The sequence below is a fragment of the Pistacia vera genome, unplaced genomic scaffold (assembly GCF_008641045.1).
Source record: "Pistacia vera cultivar Batoury unplaced genomic scaffold, PisVer_v2 Contig601, whole genome shotgun sequence".
Classification (NCBI taxonomy): Eukaryota; Viridiplantae; Streptophyta; class Magnoliopsida; order Sapindales; family Anacardiaceae; genus Pistacia; species Pistacia vera.
In genome coordinates, this window is record NW_022196448.1 from 572,597 (window position 1) to 595,961 (window position 23,365).

At 36.6% G+C, this 23,365-nt stretch overlaps 3 protein-coding genes across 5 annotated transcripts; 2 read left to right on the forward strand and 1 right to left on the reverse strand.

The window, feature by feature from the left end:
* The first annotated feature begins 5,319 nt into the window (after window positions 1–5,319).
* On the forward strand, window positions 5,320–9,499 carry LOC116110357 (FACT complex subunit SPT16-like). Of its 2 annotated transcripts, none has more exons than XM_031396584.1 (2): window positions 5,320–5,475; window positions 6,068–9,499. In XM_031396584.1, the coding sequence occupies exon 2, from the start codon at window positions 6,098–6,100 to the stop codon at window positions 9,293–9,295; it is 3,198 nt and encodes a 1,065-aa protein (XP_031252444.1). In that variant the 5' UTR covers window positions 5,320–5,475; window positions 6,068–6,097; the 3' UTR covers window positions 9,296–9,499. The 2 variants fall into 2 exon arrangements, with proteins under 2 accessions (XP_031252444.1, XP_031252445.1); XM_031396585.1 differs by having other exon boundaries at window positions 5,338–5,406.
* Window positions 9,500–9,892: 393 nt separating this feature from the next.
* Window positions 9,893–14,271, reverse strand: LOC116110358 (FACT complex subunit SPT16-like). The gene is made up of 2 exons (XM_031396586.1): window positions 14,045–14,271; window positions 9,893–13,538 (listed from the first exon to the last, which is right to left on the reverse strand). The coding sequence occupies exon 2, from the start codon at window positions 13,492–13,494 to the stop codon at window positions 10,294–10,296; it is 3,201 nt and encodes a 1,066-aa protein (XP_031252446.1). The 5' UTR covers window positions 13,495–13,538; window positions 14,045–14,271; the 3' UTR covers window positions 9,893–10,293.
* A 1,111-nt stretch (window positions 14,272–15,382) lies between these two features.
* On the forward strand, window positions 15,383–22,680 carry LOC116110387 (putative RNA polymerase II subunit B1 CTD phosphatase RPAP2 homolog). Of its 2 annotated transcripts, XR_004124899.1 has the most exons (8): window positions 15,383–16,120; window positions 16,855–16,899; window positions 18,019–18,654; window positions 18,766–18,959; window positions 19,173–19,436; window positions 21,132–21,290; window positions 21,855–22,227; window positions 22,507–22,680. XR_004124899.1 is itself a non-coding variant. In XM_031396615.1 (7 exons), exons 1-7 carry the CDS (start codon window positions 15,559–15,561, stop codon window positions 21,957–21,959), a joined length of 1,965 nt encoding a protein of 654 aa, XP_031252475.1. In that variant the 5' UTR covers window positions 15,383–15,558; the 3' UTR covers window positions 21,960–22,276. The 2 variants fall into 2 exon arrangements, 1 of the variants encoding a protein (XP_031252475.1); XM_031396615.1 differs by lacking the exon at window positions 22,507–22,680 and having other exon boundaries at window positions 21,855–22,276.
* Window positions 22,681–23,365: the final 685 nt, after the last annotated feature.

The window sequence follows — 23,365 nt, forward strand, 5'->3', positions numbered from 1 at the left end:
GAACCGGACCAAATCCAAAGAATGAGATCTTCTCTCTTTACTTGCTGACACTGTTATTGTGGTTGGAAAAAAAATCCGGATGTTGGTAACTTCTAGAGTTCTAAAGCTGTTAAGGATGTAGCTTATTCATTTAATTGAGAGAGGATAAAATCCCATAATCTACTTGTTTTTCACTTAAAGTTAATTTCCTACATCCTATATACAAGGAGATCAACTTCTCCACCACTTCTCATGTTTCAATCATGAACTCCACATGATCAGGATTCAGGAGGGTGAAACTATATGAATCTCCCAAGGGGGCTATCGACCCTGGGTAAGCAATCCGAAGGGAATCGACCATGAGAGCATAGATCATCTCATGGTGCACAAACTCATAAAATAGGGGTATGTACATTATTTGAAATATGATATTCTTAATAACTATTCTGAATATGATAGAATTAAATCAAATAGGATAGGATTATGAGAATGTGTTTGTTGCGTTTTTTGAAAACATTTTCTGAAAATATTTAGATTATTTTATCCTCATATATTTGTTAATTTAGCGAACCAACCCCCAAAATAAAAATTTATAAATGAACAAAAACACCCCCATCCATCCAATCGATTGCTAGTAGTCACCCACCCCTGTTGAACAGTGACTGAAAATTGTTGGAATGGTGTATGATCGGCTGGATCTAGTCGATCGTGCATTGATCTGGCCGTTTTGGCCAGATCCGATCGATCGTGCTTCATTCCGGTGTCAGCGATGGTTTCTAGCAGCCGACAATGGCTTGGGGTGCTTTTATTAACTTATAAACTTTTATTGTGAAAGGTAATTGTTAAATATTTTGAGTTGAATAGAATATGATTGGATTTTGAATTGAATTCCGTCAATATTAAAACAAACATGTTTTTTACTGTTTACTTTAAATAAGATAATAGAATAGAGTTTTTAAAAGTTAAACAAATAGGGGCAGTGATTTACGATAATACGATGACATAACATTAGTGATATCATAAGCTAATATACATATATACATGAAAATTTTTTCTAGTAAGGATGTCTTAATATAATTATATTAGGACTATGTTTGAATTTGGATTTACTCATTAGACTCACATAATAATGTACATATAAGGACCTATAGTGATTAACTATGGTATATATATATATACCATTAATTATAATGATGTGTGAAATAAAAAAAAATTACATATGACATAAACAATTATAAAATCCCATAAAATCCTAGGACAATATACTTGAAATGCATAATATTATTTGGAAGTATAAAGGAATATGATACTAAATTTTAAAAATTCTTAAATGCAAATATTTGCGATTTTAAAAAAAATCCAAACTCTCATTTTTCAATAAATCAAAATATTTTTTTATAGTATAATTACAAAAAAGCTTGACTAACATTTAGTTTTTCCAGTAGTTATCGATATGATTAAGGAGACGTTTGGTTCAAGAAATGTTGGATTACTGGGAATGTTGGATTGCTAAAAAGTTTGATTACCTTGAAGATTACTGGGAATCTTTAGGAAAATGTATTTGGTTAATTGGTGGGTATGTTATATTAATATGTTTGGTTGGGAGGAATAAATTGGTGGGTATGTTATTTAAATTACTGAATTGTCCTCTAATTAAATATTATTACTATATTATTTTTTAATACTGATTATTATAACCCCCCTGCATTTAAAAACTTGGAAAAACAACCCCATAATAAAAGTTTAGAAAATCAACAAAGCACCCCCACCAACCTAGCTACTACCGGCCACTGGCAACCAACAACCTAACGGCGCACGGAAGGCAGGAAATGACCTTCGTGCACCGTACAGTCATTTTTGGCCTTCCGTGCATCGTTCCGATGACGATGACTAGCTGCGGCAGTGGTTGCCGCGGCAGGTGGGTGGGGGTGGTGGCTTGGGTGAGCTGCAATTTGTTTTGGATTCAATGGTAATTTTGTCAAAAAAGTTAATTATTTGTGGTGAAATAGTAAAAGCTATATTCATGTAAATAAATTTAAAAATAAGAGTATTATTGTTCTAAAATTTTATTAATAAGGGATAGAATTGTAAAAAAAAAAAAAAAAACCCTGGTAATCTTATAATACCTAATAAAATGGAGGTAATCAGATTACCTCTACTATTACTAATAGTAACCACTATTGATATTTGAAGATTACCGGTATCTTATATTATTTGACAACCAAACATGGTAATCAAGTAAACTTAACCCCAGTAATCCTAGGTAAGCCCCAACCAAACGCCCCCTAAAAATAATGTAGATGTCTTCATAAAAAATACTAAATAAATTTATATCTTTAAACCCATCTTGCTTTTTTTTTCTTTTTAGAAAATTAAATAAACATAAAAACATGTAGTTACAACTTAGATATTAATAAGTTGGCTGCATTTGTTTTACAATTTTCCACCTATTCTATCCAAAATACACATTTGTTTCCTCATTTTGAAAATATTATTCGATTTTATTCAATTATTTTTAAACCCCCTAGGTTTGTTAATTTAACTAAACGCCCTCAATATTTTTTTTAGAAATTGACAAAAACACCCCACCAACCCACATTTGCCAGATTTTGAAAGTTGCTAGAATCTGGTATAATGGTGCACTATCGACTGGATCTGGTCAGTAGTGTGTCAATATAGCATTTTCAGTGGATCTAGCCGCAATGCCAGTTATGCGTCGATACGGTGACTCCGGCCACCCTCCGGTGGTGGTGACTGGTTGCTGGTATTTAATGGGTGAGTGGAGTGTTTTTGTTAATTTTTAATATTTTATTCAAGGTTGTTTAATAAATTAACAAACCTAGGGGGCTATTTTTGTTAATTTTCAAATTCTATCCTGTAATAATCACTCAATTTTACGTTTTTTTTAAATATTATTCTAAAAAATATTAGAAGATTATAAATCAAAGACACCCAAAATATTTAAAATTATCTAATTTTAAATAAAGTTTGAGAATATCTAACTATAGATTAAAATTTAATATATAATAATAATATAATAGTAGGAACCGTAACTTCCCGCCACGCTTTTAGCGTACTAAACTCCTCTCCCGCCATTTCAAGGCGAATATATTTAGCAATCAACTGTACAATAAAACGACACCGTATCCATTAGTAGTATTCCCCCTTATCCGATGTCGTTTCATTTCCATCTGCATTCTCTTCACAAAATTTCTCTTTGACAAAATAAACACCCAATGAAAGGCCCACTATATCCCTAAAAAGGTATGAAATTAATATACGGAAATACCCCTATAACATATGCACTAATTACCTTCTACACTGAAAGTGTTTTCAGAACCTGTTCTATTACGGTTCACTTCTCGAGGGTGTACGAGAGATATATTTTACTAAAAAATTTCCTTTCAAGCTTTGGTTATTCCACGTAATCAAAAATTCAAAATTTCAAATCCAATAGGCAAGTAAACACTGAACAATGGCAAATCCCGTAATTAATCGAAACTCGCGCCCTCATTTCCCAACCCCAAGACCTATATACATACCCCCTCACACTCACCGCTCCCTAGAGTGATCGAAAACTCAAAATAATTTTTTTCGCTCTCTATTTGTCTCTCTCACTCTTCTCATTTTCTTTCGTTTTCTCTCTTCTATTTCTTTAATTTTCTCCCTCATTTTCTCTCATTTTTTCAATAAATTTCTTCAAAATCTTTCTCTCGCTTCACTCTCGGAATCTCTCGCCATTCCTTCTCTCTCGCTCTTTCCTTCATTCATTCCTCACTTCGACTTCGAAAACTGATTTCACATTCACGAAAGCGAAACCCTAACCCTAGCGTGTGGCCTCGTAGGCGGTTGGTAAGCGATAAGACTCCGATTAGGAGTTGAAAACTCACGTTTCGGAGTCGAATCATCGAGTGATAGACTGAGTAACGTGAGTTTTTTTTTTGTAATTTTTTTGTTCCAGTTAAGTTTTGTTGATTTTGGGGGTTAATTGAACTGTTTGTGAGTTCTGAATCGTATTTTGGTTTGAGTTAAGTAGCAATTTTAAGTGTTGTGAAGTTTCTCAGTTTGAGTTTGAATGGTTCTTTTTTTGTTTATGACGACGAAACTCTAACCCTAACCCTAAGTTGTAGACGCAATAGGCAAGTGCGAAGGGTAAGACTCCAATTAGGAGTTCAAATCTAGATTCGGAGTTAATCATCGTGTTGAAGCCTAATAATCATGAGCTTTTTGTAATTTTTGTTCTAGGTTAAGTTGTTGATTTTGGTGGTTAATTGAACTGTTTGGAGTCTCGGAACCCTAATTTGGTTCGAATTAAGTTGGAATTTCAACTTTTGTGGAATTTCAAACTTCGACCGCTAATTGATATTTGTTTTGTTTATAAGGAGGGAACCACAATTCTAGTTCTTAGATTCAACAGCCGCTGAGCACAGTGGTAAGACTGTAATTAGGGTAACATCTCACATTTCGAAGCAATTCTTCGAAACTGATGTTTTTTTGTTTTTTTTTTTTTTTTTTTTTTTTTTTTTTTGGTTACGTTTGTTGATTTGGTGGTTATTTGAACTGTTTTGGAGTTTCTGAAGTGTAGTTTCACGAAGTGGGAATTGGAATTGTTGTGAAATTTCTTTGTTTAGAGCTTTTGTTTGGTTATAAGTACTAAACCTAGCGTTTACAGGTTGTTCAAAATCTAGATTGGACGACAATTGGTGGTTGAAGCTAATTCGGGATTTGTGGAAGCTTCGTGTTGTGGACTGAGAAACTTTAGTTTTCTTCTCTTAATTCATTGAATTCTTTGATTAGTTGTCTATTGTGGTTGTTTTGAACTCTGAGTTAGCTTTGATTTGAGTTTAAAGTGATAAAATTTGAAGTTTTCTGTTCATGATTATCTTACTGACCTTTTATTTAACTATCGGTTATCTTAGTTTATCTATCTAGCTATTGTTCATAGGTATAGAACATATGTTTCAGTGTACATGATATTGAAATTTATTGAATTTGGATTGGTGATGTTTGATTTATATAAGAAATGTGAGCCGTTGTTGTCCAACTCTTTAATTTAATTTCTGTTGAAATTTACTGGAAGTTTGTAGAATCGTTATTGTCATTGAACCTTAGTTTCGAGCAAGGCACTTTAAGTATCATATAAGATTTTTCATCTCTTTGAAGCTTGCTTCAATTTTTTTCATCGCATGTGAATATAGGAGACTTGGAGGTGTAGAGTCTAGAATTGTTTTTTAGTCAAACTTGAAATTCTTATTCTTGGTTTTGATAGCACTTAGTTTTTATGCTTCCGTTGTAGACTCTAATTCACGTTTTCTCTCTCTATCAGAATAACTATAGCCCCAGGAGAACAGAATATACCAATTTGGCTCAGAATCTCTGTTTTGGGTTGTGAAGGTTGTTGAAGCTTCAAGTTGAACAGTGAGAGATGTGAGTTATCTTCTTGTAGCTCTTTGCAAGTTCCTGAAACTCCAATCTAACTTTGAAGTTGAGTTTCATGTAAGTAAAGTTGCAGTGGGTGGTCTTGTTTAGATTATTATGAGTTAGTAATTTGGTTTACTTAAATTGGGAGTATCTAATATACTTTAGGTTTACATGTCTTGTGTGTAACATGAAGAAATGTATAGTTCTAATTATTTGCTAAGCAGAGCCTTTATGTTTCCCTTTCTGAAGAACTTTTCTGGAACTGAAAACTTGAATGTCGAAAATAAGTGGTCTGCTAGATCAAGGGCACTTTGCAGATGGATCCATCCCTGTATTCATCTGACATTCGAATAGTTTGTGAAACATTCCTCTTGTGCTTTACATGCATTTTAACTTTTGGATTAAAGAGTTTATAACAGAAATGACTGCATCATATGGATTAAGAAGTTATTTGTTGCTAAGTGTAATGTCTAATTCAGTATGAAGTTAATTCTTTTATTTCAATGAAGAACTTGTTCTAAGATTTTTTTTTTTTTTTTTGTTGGAATAATGAAATAATGATATATCATAAGCCTGGCCTCATGAAATATCAATGAAGAGAACTGTATATTTCTGTACTTCATGGTCTGCCTACTGGTTATTTTACTGGCCATTTTCTGTTATGCAGACCAGTTGTGACCCTGTACAGTTTCTTCACATGGCTGAAAATCGTAATGGAAATGCCCAAGCTCCAAATGGCACTGGAGGAGGAAATGCTTATTCTATTAATTTGGAGAACTTTAGCACACGATTGAAGGCCCTTTATTCACACTGGAATGGAAACAAATCTGATTCCTGGGGTTCTGCTGATGTCCTTGCAATAGCAACACCTCCAGCTTCAGAAGATTTGCGCTACCTGAAATCATCAGCCCTCAACATATGGCTGCTTGGTTATGAGTTCCCGGAGACTATAATGGTTTTCATGAAGAAGCAGATTCATTTCTTGTGTAGCCAAAAGAAAGCCTCTCTGCTTGGAGTTGTGAAGCGGTCTGCCAGAGATGCTGTGGGTGTTGATGTTATGATCCATGTCAAGGCAAAGACTGATGATGGTTGTGAACTGATGGATGCTATATTTAGTGCTATACGTGCTCAGTCAAAGGTAGATGGCAATGATAACCCTGTTGTTGGATACATAGCAAGAGAGACTCCTGAGGGGAAGCTTTTGGAGACATGGGCTGAAAAACTGAAGAATGCAGGATTTCAGCTTGGTGATGTAACCAATGGGTTGTCTGAACTGTTTGCTGTCAAGGACCCAGATGAGATCATGAATGTGAAGAAAGCTGGTTACTTGACTTATAATGTTATGAACAAAATTGTGGTTCCAAAGGTTGAGAATGTTATTGATGAGGAAAAGAAAGTCACTCATTCTTCCTTGATGGATGAGGCAGAGAAGGCGATACTGGAACCTACAAAAGCTGGGGTGAAGCTGAGGGCAGAGAATGTCGACATTTGTTATCCTCCCATATTTCAGAGTGGAGGGCAGTTTGATCTCAGACCTAGTGCTGCCAGCAATGATGAGTTACTGTACTATGATTCTGGAAGTGTAATTATATGTGCAGTTGGGGCCCGGTATAACAGTTATTGCTCAAACATTGCCAGGTCTTTCTTGATTGATGCCACACCCTTGCAGAGCAAGGCTTATGAGGTTCTTCTGAAAGCCCATGAAGCTGCTATTGCTGCTTTGAAGCCTGGGAACGAGGTAAGTGCTGCTTACCTAGCAGCACTCTCAGTGGTCGAGAAGGATGCACCGGAGTTGGTTCCTAATTTGACAAAATCTGCTGGCACAGGCATTGGCCTTGAGTTCCGTGAGTCAGGCTTGAATCTGAATGCAAAGAATGATAGAGTGGTCAAAGACAAAATGATTTTTAATGTATCAATTGGTTTGCAGAACTTGCAGAACCGGACCAATAATCCAAAGAATGAGATCTTCTCTCTATTACTTGCTGACACTGTTATTGTTGGTGAAAAAAATCCGGATGTGGTAACTTCTAAGAGTTCTAAAGCTGTTAAGGATGTAGCTTATTCATTTAATGAGGATGAGGAGGAAGAAGAAAGGCCAAATGTAAAAGCTGAGGCTAATGGCACGGAGGCCTTCCCATCTAAGACAACACTCAGGTCTGATAATCACGAGATTTCAAAGGAGGAACTTCGGAGGCAGCACCAGGCAGAACTAGCCCGTCAAAAGAATGAAGAAACTGCCAGGAGACTTGCTGGTGGGGGAAGCGGGGCTGGAGATAGTCGTTCTGCTGCTAGAACAACAACAGATTTGATTGCATATAAGAATGTCAATGATCTCCCACCTCCAAGAGATTTGATGATACAGATTGACCAGAAGCATGAGGCGGTACTCTTGCCTATTTATGGAAGTATGGTTCCATTTCATGTAGCTACCATAAGGACAGTTTCCAGCCAGCAAGACACTAATCGGAGTTGTTATATTCGCATTATATTTAATGTTCCTGGGACCCCATTCAATCCTCATGACACTAACTCATTGAAATTTCAAGGGGCTATCTATCTAAAGGAGGTGTCCTTTCGATCTAAGGATCCAAGGCACATTAGTGAAGTTGTGGGGCTGATTAAAACACTTCGTCGTCAAGTTATGGCTAGGGAGTCTGAGAGAGCTGAGAGGGCCACTTTGGTTACACAAGAAAAACTCCAACTTGCTGGTAACAGATTCAAGCCCATAAGATTGCATGACCTTTGGATTCGACCAGTTTTTGGAGGCCGTGGAAGAAAGATAACGGGTACACTTGAAGCTCATGTGAATGGGTTCAGATATGCTACTTCTAGACCTGAAGAGCGAGTAGACGTTATGTTTGGCAACATAAAGCATGCATTTTTCCAGCCTGCTGAAAAGGAGATGATCACACTTCTCCACTTCCATTTGCACAACCATATCATGGTGGGGAACAAGAAGACCAAAGATGTGCAGTTTTATGTTGAGGTGATGGACTCGGTTCAAACAATCGGAGGTGGGAAGAGATCTGCCTATGATCCAGATGAGATTGAAGAAGAACAACGAGATAGGGCTAGGAAGAACAAGATTAATATGGATTTTCAGAGCTTTGTGAATCGAGTAAACGATCTGTGGGGGCAGCCTCAATTCAGTGGGCTTGACCTTGAATTTGATCAGCCTCTGAGAGATCTTGGCTTCCATGGAGTGCCGTACAAATCCTCTGCTTTCATTGTTCCAACTTCGAGCTGCCTGGTTGAGCTAATAGAGACTCCTTTCCTAGTGGTCAGTCTAAGTGAGATCGAGATTGTGAACCTTGAGAGAGTTGGTCTTGGACAGAAAAATTTTGACATGACCATTGTCTTTAAAGACTTCAAGCGTGATGTTCTGAGGATCGATTCCGTCCCTTCAACATCGCTTGATAGCATCAAGGAATGGCTTGACACGACTGACATCAAGTATTATGAGAGTAGGTTGAATCTCAACTGGCGGCAGATTTTGAAGACAATCACTGATGACCCTCAGAGCTTTATAGATGATGGGGGTTGGGAATTCTTAAATCTGGAAGCCAGTGATTCAGAGTCCGATAACTCAGAAGAATCAGATAAGGGTTACGAACCATCAGATATGGAGGTGGAATCGGTGTCAGAGGAGGAGGATTCTGACAGTGCATCACTGGTGGAATCGGAGGATGAAGAGGAAGAAGATTCAGGAGAAGACTCAGAGGAAGAGAAAGGAAAGACATGGGAGGAATTAGAGAGGGAAGCCAGCAATGCTGACAGAGAAAAAGGAGACGATTCAGAGAGTGAAGCAGAGAGGAAGAGAAGAAAGATGAAAGCCTTTGCAAAATCACGAGCGCCTCCAAGTAGGAGTTTCCAAAAACGTGCAAAATTAAGATGAGGATAAGATCCGTGGTGTCAAGTTTTACTTTACCGTTAGCTGATGATTTAGAATGGGGTTTGTTCTAACATAGCTTGGTATTTTGGAATTCTTAGTGGTTGGTAGTTGGGCATTTGATCGTTGTCTATCTCTCTCGCCTGGAAGACAAAAGATATTTGCTTTTGTACATTACTGGAAATTAGTTATTAGTTTATCTTGTTATCAGAATTCTACTCTCTTGGTTTAGCTATTATATTATATAGTTTGTTTTAAGATCAAGTATTCATCTGTTTCCTTTCCTACATCTTATAATATAATAGAGATAATACAATCAAATGAATTTATTCTACAATTGCTAGTTCAAACGGTTAGTTGCTTGCTACCGTACTGTCCTGGGATCGTCTTCAGTTTCAGACTATAAAAACAGGGTTGATTTGTTGAATGATTAAATGAAGGATAACCATGAGATTATTTTTAAACTGTAATTAAATAGTTCATATGAAGAATAAACGTTATCTCCACACTGTAAAACAAGTTTATAACAACAGTGAAGAGTGACAAAAACACGGAAAAGAAACTGATGCCATCATAAATATTCACAATGGACTACATGATCATATTTCAAAGAGAAAATCCAAACTTTTATGTTTACAGGCAGTATTTTCATCTTCATAACATACTCGTACATCAAAATTCTCCAGTTTTGAATTTTCTCCTTCTACCTAAACGTGCCGAGAGGGCAAATAAATTATAAAATTTCTAATAAACCAAGGGATGAGTAGAGGAGGACTGTATGCTTAATCTTTTCCATAATTTTGTTATTTTCCACAATAAGAGTTCTTTACTTAACAAAATACTGATCAGCACGTATATAATACAGAGATGCAACCAAAACCATCCATAATTCAAAACATATTCTCCTTACAAGATTATCCCTTTAAAGGCTAAAAATTCCTGCAACTAAAGCTGTTGCTACTATGGTTTTTTAACAAAGCGTTTAGAGATTTAGAGGCTAAGTTTCACCTCAATTTGGTTCTCTTAGGGAGACTGCCACTAGGCTTTCTCTTATCGGGAACTCGAGCTTTCCCGAAAGCCTTCATCTTCCTTCGCTTTCGCTCTTCCTCACTGTCTGAGTCGTCCCCTTTTTCCCGGTCTGCATAGGTGGCTTCCCTCTCCAACTCTTCCCATGTTTTTCCTTTGTCCTCCTCTGAGTCTTCATCATCATCCTCTTCCTCATCATCCTCCGACTCCACTAATGACTCGCTGTCATCATCTTCCTCATCTGATACTGACTCAGACTGCACGTCTGAAGGCTCATAACCTTGATCTGATTCTTGTGAGTTCTCAGAATCTGAGTCACTGGCTTCCATGTTTAGAAATTCCCATCCTCCGTCCTCAATGAACTTTTCCGGATCTTCAGTTATTGTTTTCAGTATAGGCCGCCAGTTTAGATTTAATCTGCTCTCATAATACTTGAGGTCTGTCGTGTCAAGCCACTCCTTGATGCCGTCTAATGATGAGGATGGTATAGAATCAATCCGAAGTACATCACGCTTGAAGTCCTTAAACACTATAGTCATATCAAAATTCTTCTGTCCGAGACCAACTCTCTCCAGGTTCACTATCTCAATCTCACTTAGGGTGATCACCACAAAAGGAGTTTCTATTAGCTCAACAAGGCAGGTTGATGTCGGGACAATGAAAGCCGAGGCTTTGTGGGGAACCCCATGGAAGCCAAGCTCTCTCAAAGGCTGATCAAACTCGAGGTCAAATGCTTTAAATTGAGGTTGACCCCACATATCGTTCACCCGGTTCACAAAGTTCTGGAAGTCCATGTTAATTTTATTCTTCCGGTCTTTCTCACGCTGTTCTTCTTCAATCTCATCAGGGTCGTAGGCCGATCTCTTTCCACCTCCCAGAGTCTGAACTACATCCATCACCTCAATATAAAACTGCACATCCTTGGTTTTTTTGTTTCCCACCATTATGTGGTTATGCAAATGAAAGTGGAGGAGTGTGATCATTTCCCTCTCTGCTGGCTGGAAGAATGCATGCTTGATGTTACCAAACATTATGTCAACACGTTCATCAGGCCTTGAGGTTGAATATCGAAATCCGTTTGTGTGTGCTTCGAGGGAACCTGTTAACTTTCTTCCCCTACCACCAAAAGGTGGACGAATCCATAAATCATACAATTTTATTGGCTTGAATTTGGCTGATGATAGTTGAAGCTTTTCCTGAGTAACTAAAGTTGCCCTCTCAGCTCTTTCAGACTCCCTGGAAGTGACCTGTCTGCGGAGTGTCTTAATCTGTTGTACCACCTCACTTATATGCCTCGAGTCCTTGGAACGAAATGAAATTTCCTTCAAATAAATTGATCCTTGAAACTTTAATGTGTTTGAGTCATGAGGACTAAAAGGAGTACCAGGTACATTAAAAATTATACGGATGTAGCATGACCGGTTACTGTCCTGTTGGCTGGACACACTCTTCACGGTGGCCACATGGAAAGGAACCATGGTACCATAAACTGGCAAAAGGATTGCTTCATTCCTCTGGTCAACTAGGATCATTAAATCTCTTGGAGGGGTCAGATCATTTACATTCTTATATGCAACCAAATCACCAATAGTTTTCACAGCACCACGATTATCTGATGCCCCAGAACCACCACCAGCAAGCCTCCTAGCAGTTTCTTCATTTTTTTGTCGGGCAAGTTCAGCCTGGTGCTGCCTTCGAAGCTCTTCCTTTGACATTTCCTGATGGTCTGACCTCAGAGTTGCCTTAGACAAAATGGGCTCACCACCTTTATCCTCGGTTTTGACTTTTGGTCGTTCCTCTTCTTCATCATCCTCATTGAACGAATATGCCACATCCTTCACAGCTTTAGAACTTTTTGCAGTGATAACATCTGGTGCCTTTTGACCAACAATAACAGTATCTGCAAGCAACACTGAAAATTTTTTTGTCTTTGGGTTCTTGGTCTCTGTCTGCAAGTTTTGAAAACCAAGAGAAACATTGAAAACCATTCCTTGTTTCAAAACCCTGTCATTCTTGGCATTAAGGCTAAGCCCCGATTCACGAAACTCAAGACCGATTCCAGTTCCTGCAGTTCTTGTCAAGTTTGCAGCCAATTCAGGAGCATCCTTCTCAACTACTGAAACTGCTGCTGAATACACAGCACTGACCTTGTTCCCAGATTTTAAAGCACCAATCGCTGCTTCGTGGGCCTTAAGGAGGACCTCATAAGCCTTGCTCTGCATGGCATTGGCATCAATCAGAAAAGTTCGAGCAACATTAGAGCAGTAGCTGTTGTATCGTGATCCAATTGCACATATGATCACACTAGTAGAGTCATAGTATAGGTTCTCATCATTGCTCGACGCGCTTGGTTTCAGGTCAAACTCTCCTCCACTCTGAAAAATTGGAGGGTAGCAAATATCAACATTCTCGGCCTTCAACTTGACCTTAATCCTTGAAGGTTCCAAAATGGCCTTCTCTGTGTCATCCATTAATGTGGAATGAGATATCTTCTTCTCCTCATCAATGACCTTTTCAAGCTTCGGGACCACAAATTGCTTCATCACGGATGAGCTCAAGAAAGCAGCTTTCTTGATATTCGTAAGCTCAGTATCATCTTTTACAGCAAACAAGTCTGCGAATCCATTCGTTACATCAGAGAACTCAAAACTCGCATTCTTCAATTTTTCATCCCAAGTCTCCAAAAGCTTCCCTTCAGGAGCCTCTCTTGAAATATGTCCCACAACAGGAGCATCGCGACCACCAGATTTCAGCTGATCATTAATAGCACCAAAAATTTTATCCATCAAACCAGTTCCATCTTCATTTTTCGCCTTCACATGCATCACAACTTCAACACCTACAGCCTCTTTGGCAGACTTTTTAACAACTTCAAGCAAGGAAGCCTTTTTCTGGCTACACAAGAGATGGATCTGCTTCTTCAGGAAAACCATAATCGTCTCCGGGAACTCATAACCAACCAACCAAATATTCAACGCCGAGGATTTCAAATACCGCAAATCCTCCGAAACCGGAGGAGTCGCTACAGCAATAGCACTACAATCACCCCACATATCAGAACCAAATTGATTCCAATGCGAATACAACATCTTCAGCCGCTTACTGAAGTTATCCAAATTGATAGCATAGGGATTGGCATTCCCCGAAGGCTTGGTAATTGCAGGTTTCACATTAGCCATTGGAAACAATTCAAAACACTTTATCCTCAAAAACTCAACATAACCTATAAGAATTAACAAACCATAAGCTTCTTCTTTACCTCTTTAATTAAAATTAAGCTTGGTTTGGCGCAACTTTATTGGTTACCAAACATAACCAGAGTCACATTTTATAAATTTCCAAGCTCAGCAATCAATCTCAAGTTCTCAACCTTCTTCATACTTACCCAATCATCAATACATCAAACAATCAATTTCTTTTATTACATTTTCTACTTAAATGTATTAAGATTTAAATGTTATAGACCTCATCATTGACTACAACTCAATTCAACGAAGTATAATATTGATATTAGCTTCGATTGATAGAATTTTGTTTTATATTTTAAATTTTTCCTTCAGTTTCTGAGGAAACAATCAGAGTAATTGATAAAAAAACTATACAATTTATACAGATTGAATCCAGATGATCAAACAAAGCCGCCAATCCCAAAAACCAATAGCAAATCCAATCCAAAATTTAACATAAAAAAAAAAAGGAAAAAGTAAAAAAAAAAAAAAAAAAACTCACCTCTGCTTCCTTAAATAAACGTCTCTGAATCGTGATCCTTAGATTAAAAAATGTGGGAAGTTGTAAGCGTAAAAAGATGGATCAAAGTAAAGATTCTAAAGAAAGTGAAGATTTGAGAGAGAACTGAGGAGGAAGAAGATGAAGATGATGGATGGATTAATGGAAGAGGAAGATGAAAAGAAGCAGAGCATCGTAAGGAGAAGATGATTGGGTTGAAAAAAAAAAATAAGGTTTTATTTTAAGGGTTAATTACTTTTAGTCCCTAATAGTTTTGATTTTATAACAATAAGTGCCCGTTTGGTAGGGCTTATTCCAGTTAAACTTATGGAAGAGGCAATTATTGGAGTAGAGATGGAGCTTTTATGGAAAAGTTGTTGCTTTGGCCTTTGGTTAGAAAAAAGCAAAGGAGCTTTCTAATATACAAGAATAATTCAAGTTAGGTTTACACGTGAAAATTTCCCTACAACCCCATTCCCTTCAAAATTTATACAAATGTACTGAATGTGTTTTATATGCATTTGGTTTGAGAAAACGACTTTTTCCCACCCAAAATAATAGCTCAATAATATTTTTCCAATCATAAACTTTTAAAATATCATTTTATTGTCTAAATTTATATTTCATTTTCGATTCTGGTATCGTTGTGACCCCACACCACCACCATTCTCTTCTTCGATCATCACCCACCAAAACCCCTCAAATCCTACTCTTTCCAACCTTGCCAATTGCCAACAATCGAGCGATTATGGTTTGCATAGTAACCTATTTCAAGTCAAATTTCTATTAATGCTAACCACCAAAATCCAATATTTCACCACTAAAAGATTCATCAGTCTCCCCTCTCCAAAAGCCCCAGCAGTCTAGATTGAGTTTGCTCTCTATTCGTCATCGGAATATAAATTTGGATAATAAATGATATTTTAAAAGAGTATAGATGAAAAAGTGTCATTAAGCCATTATCATTATTTGGGTGGGAAAATTAACTAATTTGGTTTTCATTATAAATTATTTGATGCGGTAGTTAAAAGGTTCTCAAATATACATTCTTTATACCCATCCAAGGTTAAGGCACAAAATTGGCATTTCTTTAAGGGCAAGATAACGGAATCAGGGTAAAGGGATATGAATGATAACTTCCGAATTTTGAGGGTTCATTTTTTTTTAAAATCTTTTATTTAAAGCGTGAAAGTTGTCATCCAAATGATAAATTTGAAAATATTAGGGGTATTCATGATATTCTCTCTTTCTCACATAAAAGACAATGATTTTCAAAAGTGTCAAAATAGTCCCTTAACTATAAATATGAAACCCCTTTCACTCGACATCTCTAACATCAGAACTCAAGCTTCCATCTCTTCTTCGTCGCTCCTCGCTACGGCCGTGAAGCGAATCAAGCTAATCAAATTTGGCCGAATCGACGACGTTCTATCTGTGCTTCAATTCTATATACTACTCAAAACTTGGGATAAACCCCAATTCAGCAATTCTCCAACTCAAACTCACCGTTTCAAGCCATGGCGAAGCGCCTAAACGACGCCGTACACAAACTCCAACTCTCGTTACTCGATGGAGTCTCCACAGAGCATCAGCTCTACACCGCCGGTTCGCTCCTTTCCAAGAGCGACTACAATGACGTCGTAACGGAACGAACCATCGCGAACCTTTGCGGCTACCCTCTCTGCTCGAACCCTCTGCCGCCGTCGGATTCTCGACAACACAAAGGGCGGTACCGTATCTCGCTGAAGGAGCACAAAGTGTACGATCTCCAGGAGGTGTACTTGTTCTGCTCCACGAGTTGTCTGGTGAATAGCAAGGCGTTTTGGGGGGGTTTGGGGGAGGAGAGGGTTAGGGTTGTGGATGAGAGGAGGATTGAAGAGGTTTTGAAGGTTGTCGGCGCGGAGAGTAGTGTGGAGAGTGAGATGGTCAGGAGGTTTGGGGAGTTGGAGATCAGAGAGAAGGAGAGGGGGGAAGGGGTGGTTGGGGAAGTTGGAGCTGGCTCTTCGGATGCCATTGAAGGGTTTGTTCCGAAGGCTAAATATAAGGTGAAGACGCAGTTGAAGGGTGAGAAGAAAGAAGGTAGTCATTTAGTTTAGTTGATTCATGTTCATTGTTATGTTAATTGTTTTATGCTTTTTTAGTGATTGGGGTTATTTTGAAATTATAATGTTGCACATTTCGAGTTTACTTGCTTGTTAACTTTTATTTTATGTTAGCATTTGATGAGATAGTGATAAAGCGTAGGCTTTGTTTAGTGATTAGTATTACTTTGGAAGTGTAATGTTGCATATTTTGAGTGTTTATCTTGAGTGATTTCTTAACTTGTGTTGGCATTTCGTTATGACTTGTTATGTACGCTTGTGGTTTACATGTTTGTGTTATAATGATTTTGCTTACTTGCTTCTTGTAAATTGTTAAAGTGATGTAGGTTGTGTTTAGTGACTAGAGTTACTTGAAAGTGTAATGTTGCATACTTTTAGTGTTTGTTCTGAGTGATTCATCTTATGTGGCATTTCAGTCTCACTTGTCATGTTAACTTATCGTTTACATGTTAGTAATTTTCTTTACTTAATAGTTAATTCTTGTTAAATATTATTTTAGCTATTCATGAATTAATGATGAAGGAAGTGATATGGGCTTTGTTTAGTTACTAGGATTACTAAAGTACTGTTGCACATTCTTGAGTTTTATCCCCTAGGTGATGTGCCTTCATCTATGGAATTATTATATTATATTTACTGGTCAGTGTTAGCTTTTGGTTAAACTCGATGAGGTTTGGCCTAATTTCAGTGTGTCCTTGGATTGGGAAATAGGTGAGGATAAGGTGAAGAGCAAGTCTTCTGTTGAGAAAAACAAAGGTATGCAATATTCTTGCTTGATGTTAATTGTTATGTTAGCATTCAGAAGATGCTATGATATTGTATATGGGTATCTTGGGACTAATAGATGGAGATGAATTGTTATTGAAACAAATTTATTTTTGTATACCATGACATTTATTTTCTTGAATGTTAAATCAAGCAAGTGTTATAGCCTTTTTTTTTTGGTAAGGAAACACCAAGTATTAGTGAAAATCAGAATAGAAGTTTACATAGTGAACCAGGTGTCTCCGGCAAGAGTGCTAAATCTTTTCAAAAAATTCATGGGTGTTACAGGCTTTTTAAGGTTTAGGATTACTTGAAAGGCATATACTGCTTGCATTTGATCAGTCAAATTCCAGGTATGATACTGTATCGTGAAATTTATTTTGAATGGTGAGAATCAAGTAAGTGCTATAGGCTTTCTTACTGTATGATAGATACCCATCTAACAACTCAAACAATTAGGCTGGGTAGTGGGCCTTTTGTGGGCTTGGGTAGAACCTTCCTTGGAAAATCGGCTTGCTAAGGGAGGGTGCCCAAGCCCTTTATAACCCACATGCCCACCCTTTTCCCTTCCAATGTGGGATCCTAACACTGTATAGGGTTGCTTGCTCAGCTATACTTACACTTGAAAAAAAGGGAAAGTTTTTGTTGAACTTAATGAGGTTTGCCTTAAATTCCTTACTATGGTTTGGGGAAGAGGTGAACTTAAGTTGAGGTGTAGTGAGTACAAGTGGATTTGGCTAGTTTGAAAAATGGGTGAAGATGTGTCTTACAGGGAGGTTTATGATAGATTTTATGAAACTAATGGGTGATTTCTAAATATTTAGAAGTGTTTTATGATCAATTTTTCAGAACAAGAAGGTTTTTATGAATTTTGGAACCTAATAAAATTTACATTACCTTTATGTTAGCCAAACCGTAGGTAAGATCAATGAAAATTTTCCCAAGCATTTGAAACTTTATGGAAGGTAAAGATCTTTAAAATTTTAGGAAAAACATTTGCTTATTTTTAAAAATTCAGGGTCTGTTTATAGATGGAAATTAATGAAAATTTTCCTTTAGATAAATTTAGTTGTCCATGAAATTTGAGTTTGCTGTGATTTTTTATTGCAGGGGTTAACGCTAAGACTAATCAGCAGACTAGTAAAAAGGATACAATTTTTAGTGATATGAATTTCATGAGTACCATAATCATGAATGATGAATATAGCATTTCGAAAGTACCTTCTGGTTCAACTGGTATGACATCCAAATTGAAGTATGAAGATTTAAAAACAACAGAGGGTAGTAAAAACTTGGAGGCTCAATGTGCCACATTGGGATCTTTACATTCCAGAAAAGAAGGTTCTGATACAATTATGACGAAATCAAGTGAGAAGAGTCAAATTGCAAAAAACGAGCTTGGTGTTCAAGATGTGCCTTCCACTTCAGCTCCTTTCCAGAGTGGTTCTAGGATGACTTCTCTTGAACAAGAAAATGGCTATCCTGCAGAGAAAGAACCTATATTACGTGCAGGAATGCCCAAATCATCTCTTAAATCTTCAAGTTCAAAGAAACTTGGCCACTCTGTCAGTTGGGCTGATGAGAAAAATGATAGTTTAGGCAGTGGAAACCTTTGTGAATTTAGAGAAGAAATGGGTGATGGTGATAATGATACATTGCGCTTTGCATCAGCTGAAGCCTGTGCAATGGCATTGAGCCAGGCAGCTGAAGTTGTGGCTACTGGAGATTCTGATGCTGCTGATGCCGGTAGGCCATTGTAGAGTGGAAGTATTTTGTTAAGTTGTTTTGGTATAAATAATTTGACCATTTTGCTAAGCTTTTTTTGTTCACCTTATTCACTCGAAATTTTTATACCAGTGTCCGAAGCTGGAATTATTATATTACCACGTCCAGATGATGTAGTTGGAGAGAAACAGGTGGAGGATGCTAATTTGCTTGAACCCAAAGAAGCTCCTTTAAAATGGCCCAGTAAGCCTGGGATTCAACGATCTGAATTCTTTGACCCTGAGGATTCGTGGTATGATACTCCACCTGAGGGTTTCAGTTTAAGTGTAAGTGCCTCAGTCAAATTAACACTATCATTATTTTCTCTCTTCTATTTTTAATTTGGTTGTATTACTTGTTTTGAGTTAATCACTTTTTGCAATAATGTGGATGGCAATCTTTGCATTGGAGAACATCAAGTGTCTCGTTCAAATTAAAACTATCAGTTGTGTTCTCTCTCTATAAATTATATTTTTTATGGTTCTATTCTTTTTTCTTAGTTGTCGCCTTTTGCAACAATGTGGATGGCAATCGTTGCATGGATAACATCATCTTCTTTGGCTTATATTTATGGGAGGGATGAAAGTTTCCATGAAGAGTATCTATCAGTTAATGGAAGGGAGTATCCTCGAAAGATTGTTTTGGGAGACAGTCGCTCTTCTGAAATCAAGCAAACTCTTGCTGCTTGTCTGTCTCGGGCTTTACCTGGACTTGTTGCTGATCTCAGGCTGCCGATACCAATATCTGTTATTGAAAAGGAAGTGGTATGATTTTTGAACCTCTTGTTTTAATTCAATAGGATGGTTAACGAATTCAAAAGTTTGTGTGGATCATAATACTCATTTGGGTATAAAGAAACGAAAAATGTTCTGTTTATATTCTGTTGTTGTTATTCTAATTTGTAATTTTTTTAGCTTGCTTGATGCATTGTATATTTTGATTTCTATCCTTAGTTATCTTAAGAGAGTGTCATACTACTAGGATGATGAATTTGGTTGTGTCCACTATGGTGAACTTCTTATAATTGATTTACTCTCTTGTTGTCATTTGTGTTAGTGTTTAAACAGATCCCAAATTCATCAGAATTGTTTTTTAATTTCTGATTTCATATATATCTTGATTTTAGTTAACTCTGTTTGTCAATGATTTTATATGAGAAATGTTAGTCTTACAAAGAGTCTTTGCACAAAGTGACGTGGCAAGCCACATCAGTATTTTATTAAATATTTAATACTTAATTAATTATATTAATTAAAATATTTCGGTTAACCTAAGTTCAGAAAAAAAAAAAATGCTTATATTAAATAAAAAATCCGTTCTCCTCCTTCATCTTCCTCCTCTTTCCTTCTTCTCTTCTCCTCCTCTTCCTTTTTTATTTGTTTTTTCCCCAATCTCAACCGCATCACTGCCGTCTATCCTCTTCCACCACCACTCACAACCGCACTGCCACTATTCACAACCGCACTGCCACTATTCACAAGGCACTGCCACTATTCACAAGGCACTGCCAAAGTGCAGCCAACCACCAATCCCTTGCCTCCCGCAACACTGCCAACTTCCCATGACAGTACCAGCCACACTGCATGTGGCCACGGTTTCGCCAGCCACCTGGCCACTCGAGGCCAAGGTGTGGCCAACCACCAATCCCTTGTCTTCCTCGTCCTGAAATTTTAGTTTTTTCTTCTGTTCTCTTTTTTTCTTACTGTCAATCAAAAATACATTATAAAACATAATTAATTACAAGCCTTCAATCTCCAAATTCACCTAATCCAATTTCTTAACAAAAATTAATAATAAACTGAAGAAATAAAAAAATTGAGCCAAACACCAGATCTGGGCCGTGGTAGCGAAACATCAGATCTGGGCAGTGGTGGCAAGATTCAGCCACTGCCCAAGTGCAATTGGAGGAAGATGGAGAAAGAGAATGAGAAATAAGGAGGAGATGGAGAAGACAGGCGGAAGAGGAGAGGGAAAAAAAAAACAAATAAGAAAGGAAGAGGAGGAGAAGAGAAGGAGAGAGGAAGAAGACAAAGGATGAAAAAGAACTATGGAAGGGTAGGGTTTAAATAATAGAAATTGGGGATTTTTTATTTAATAGAATCAATTTTTTTTTTTTTTTTTTTCGAATTTGGATTAATTAAAGTATTTTAATTAATACAATTAATAAATATTAAATATTTAAGAAAATGTTGATGTGGAAAGTGGTGATGTGGCTTGCCGCATCAGATGCCATGTCACTTTGTACAAAGACTCTTTGTAGGAGTCTTTGTAAGACTAGTAATTCTCATTTTATATTCTGGGGAAGGACACTGTACTAGCCATAATGGTTATGGACATGGAGTAGCATTACATTTATCTGATTATGTTTTATGAAAGAAATTTCTAGTTATCGAATTGATTTGGTTGATGAATACTATGGTGATTATTGATTAAACTACTACTAAGAACTTGTTATGCAGGGGCTTTTGTTGGAAACAATGTCTTTTGTTGAGGCACTTCCAGCATTCAGAGCGAAACAATGGCAAGTGATTTCTCTTCTCTTCATTGATGCTCTTTCCGTCTATCGGATTCCTACTCTTACACCACACATGACTAATCGGACAATGCTGCTTCGCAAGGTGAGACCCCACATTCGGATATTTATTTTATTTGAAGATGTTTTACTTGAAAATAATTTTTTTTTTGGGTTATATTCTAGATGGTATTGGGAGGATGAATTATGATGTTGTGAAATCAAAGATTGATTGTGAGACCTTTTTCTTTATGTAACATTAAGCTATATCATTTATAGCATGTGGCACACTGCCAACATTATGTTGGGTCAGCATCTTACTTTAGTTTATAACCCTTTCTGGCTTTCTAGGGCAGCTCGTTATTTTTGTGGTCAGCATATCTTCATACATGTATATGTTTTTTGGGAATTTATACACTTCTTTTGTTACCTAGCAAAAGAAAAAGTGCAGTTTATGAAAATAGGAATAATGAACTTATGTAAAAGATACAGAGGATCTTGAAATTGAATGTCCTTGGTAGCTTAAGTTATTAAGAACCAAGACTAGGATGTAAAATTAACTTCTTTATATATATATATATATATATATAGTGGAGAGTAATTGAATTTGGTTATGTGGTGATAATTATGAAATCTTTTGATACTGACTGTTTGTGTTGTTGGTGAGTAGGTGTTGGACGGTGCTAAAATAACTTTGGAAGAGTATGAGGTTATGAAGGATTTTATAATACCCCTTGGTCGAGCACCTCATTTTTCAACGCAGAGTGGGGCTTAATGTATGATATAATAGGAATAGTATGAGGTTATGAAGGATTTCATAAGACCCCTTGGTTGAGCTCATTTTCGGCACGGAGTGGGGCTTAATGTATGATATAAAGTATTTTATTCAATCATGCCGCAAAGAATTGTGATTATGTACATAATACTGAATTTTACAACTCTATTCTCTGAGTGTTTGACGAACTGTATCCATTGCTATGCATATTCTCTGCATTTGAAGACTTGAAAGAAATTGTATATACCTGTGAACGTATTCTTTTCAGGTTAGCAAACACTTCCAATGCCAGTTTTTCATTTTTCTGTTCCTCTATATATCCGACTGTGTTTGCAGATAGATGCTAAGGATGGCCCAAGTTTAACACAACATTATTGTACTAGTATTATTAGTCTTGTATAATCTAGCTATAAGCAGTTGTCAATAGTAATTATTTAGATGTTGAGCTAGGATGTTTCTCATGATGCTATCTTAATACTGTGATTTTCCAGTTGAGTTTTGGTGTAACTTCTTTAGAATTTTACTATTTTGAGTTTCATGGATGCAGAAGACGATTGCAATCCTAAACTAAATGCGACCGCATTCTAAGGTAATTATTTTTGCTGATTGATTTATTTTAACTCAAGTTTGTGTTTTGTGTAAAACTGTAATGAATAAAATGGATTTGGTAAAATAATCGGATCGAGAATGCATGGTATCCTTTATATTGTTATCTCCTTATCTAGTATGATTAGAGTGAGATGATACATGAGGCAGTTTATGTTGCTAAGTTGATATTTTGTAATTTTTTTTATTTTTTTTATTTTTATTTTTATTTTTTATTTTTTTTTGAGTAAAGTTTACCTAAATTACTTAGAAATTTGGTTTGATTATAGCATGAAATTCGATACTTAATTTTTATATGGAACAAACAAGGTAGCATTAGATTGAATTTTAAGTGTGGACATTCCTCAGAAACATGAAAGGCAGATGAATAAATACTTGTCTTTGGAAGAATCAAATAATTTTTAGGGGATCTTACAAGATTTATTCGTTCTTTTTTTTTTTTTTTTTTTTGAATGGTTAATACTCTATTTGAATATCCTTTTCCTCTCGCAATTGAAAAATAAAAAAATAGTTAATATATTAAATTAACTAAGTATTTACAGAACATCGTCCAATTCAATCCTATCATCCATCATATCAGGGGGGGTCTGGCTACCCCCAAAATCAAAAGAGCTGGAATTAGAACTGGTCGTTCCTTTGATTTGGAACCGGAACCAAAACTGTATCAATTACCCCTTATTAAAAAAAATGACAACTAAACTCTTTATAAATTACAATTACACCTCTAACAATTAAGTGTAAACATTAATAATATATTTGTTTATATTTACTTTGTGTTGATGATTGATTATAAGTATTTA

Coding starts and splice junctions, on each gene's coding strand:
- LOC116110357 (XM_031396584.1), top strand. CDS start 6,098: ATGGCTGAAAATCGTAATGGAAATGCCCAAGCTCCAAATGGCACTGGA.
- LOC116110358 (XM_031396586.1), bottom strand. CDS start 13,494: ATGGCTAATGTGAAACCTGCAATTACCAAGCCTTCGGGGAATGCCAAT.
- LOC116110387 (XM_031396615.1), top strand. CDS start 15,559: ATGGCGAAGCGCCTAAACGACGCCGTACACAAACTCCAACTCTCGTTA. Junction 16,900..18,018: donor TTCTGTTGAGAAAAACAAAG/GTATGCAATATT, acceptor TTTTTATTGCAG/GGGTTAACGCTAAGACTAAT. Junction 18,655..18,765: donor TTCTGATGCTGCTGATGCCG/GTAGGCCATTGT, acceptor TTTTTATACCAG/TGTCCGAAGCTGGAATTATT.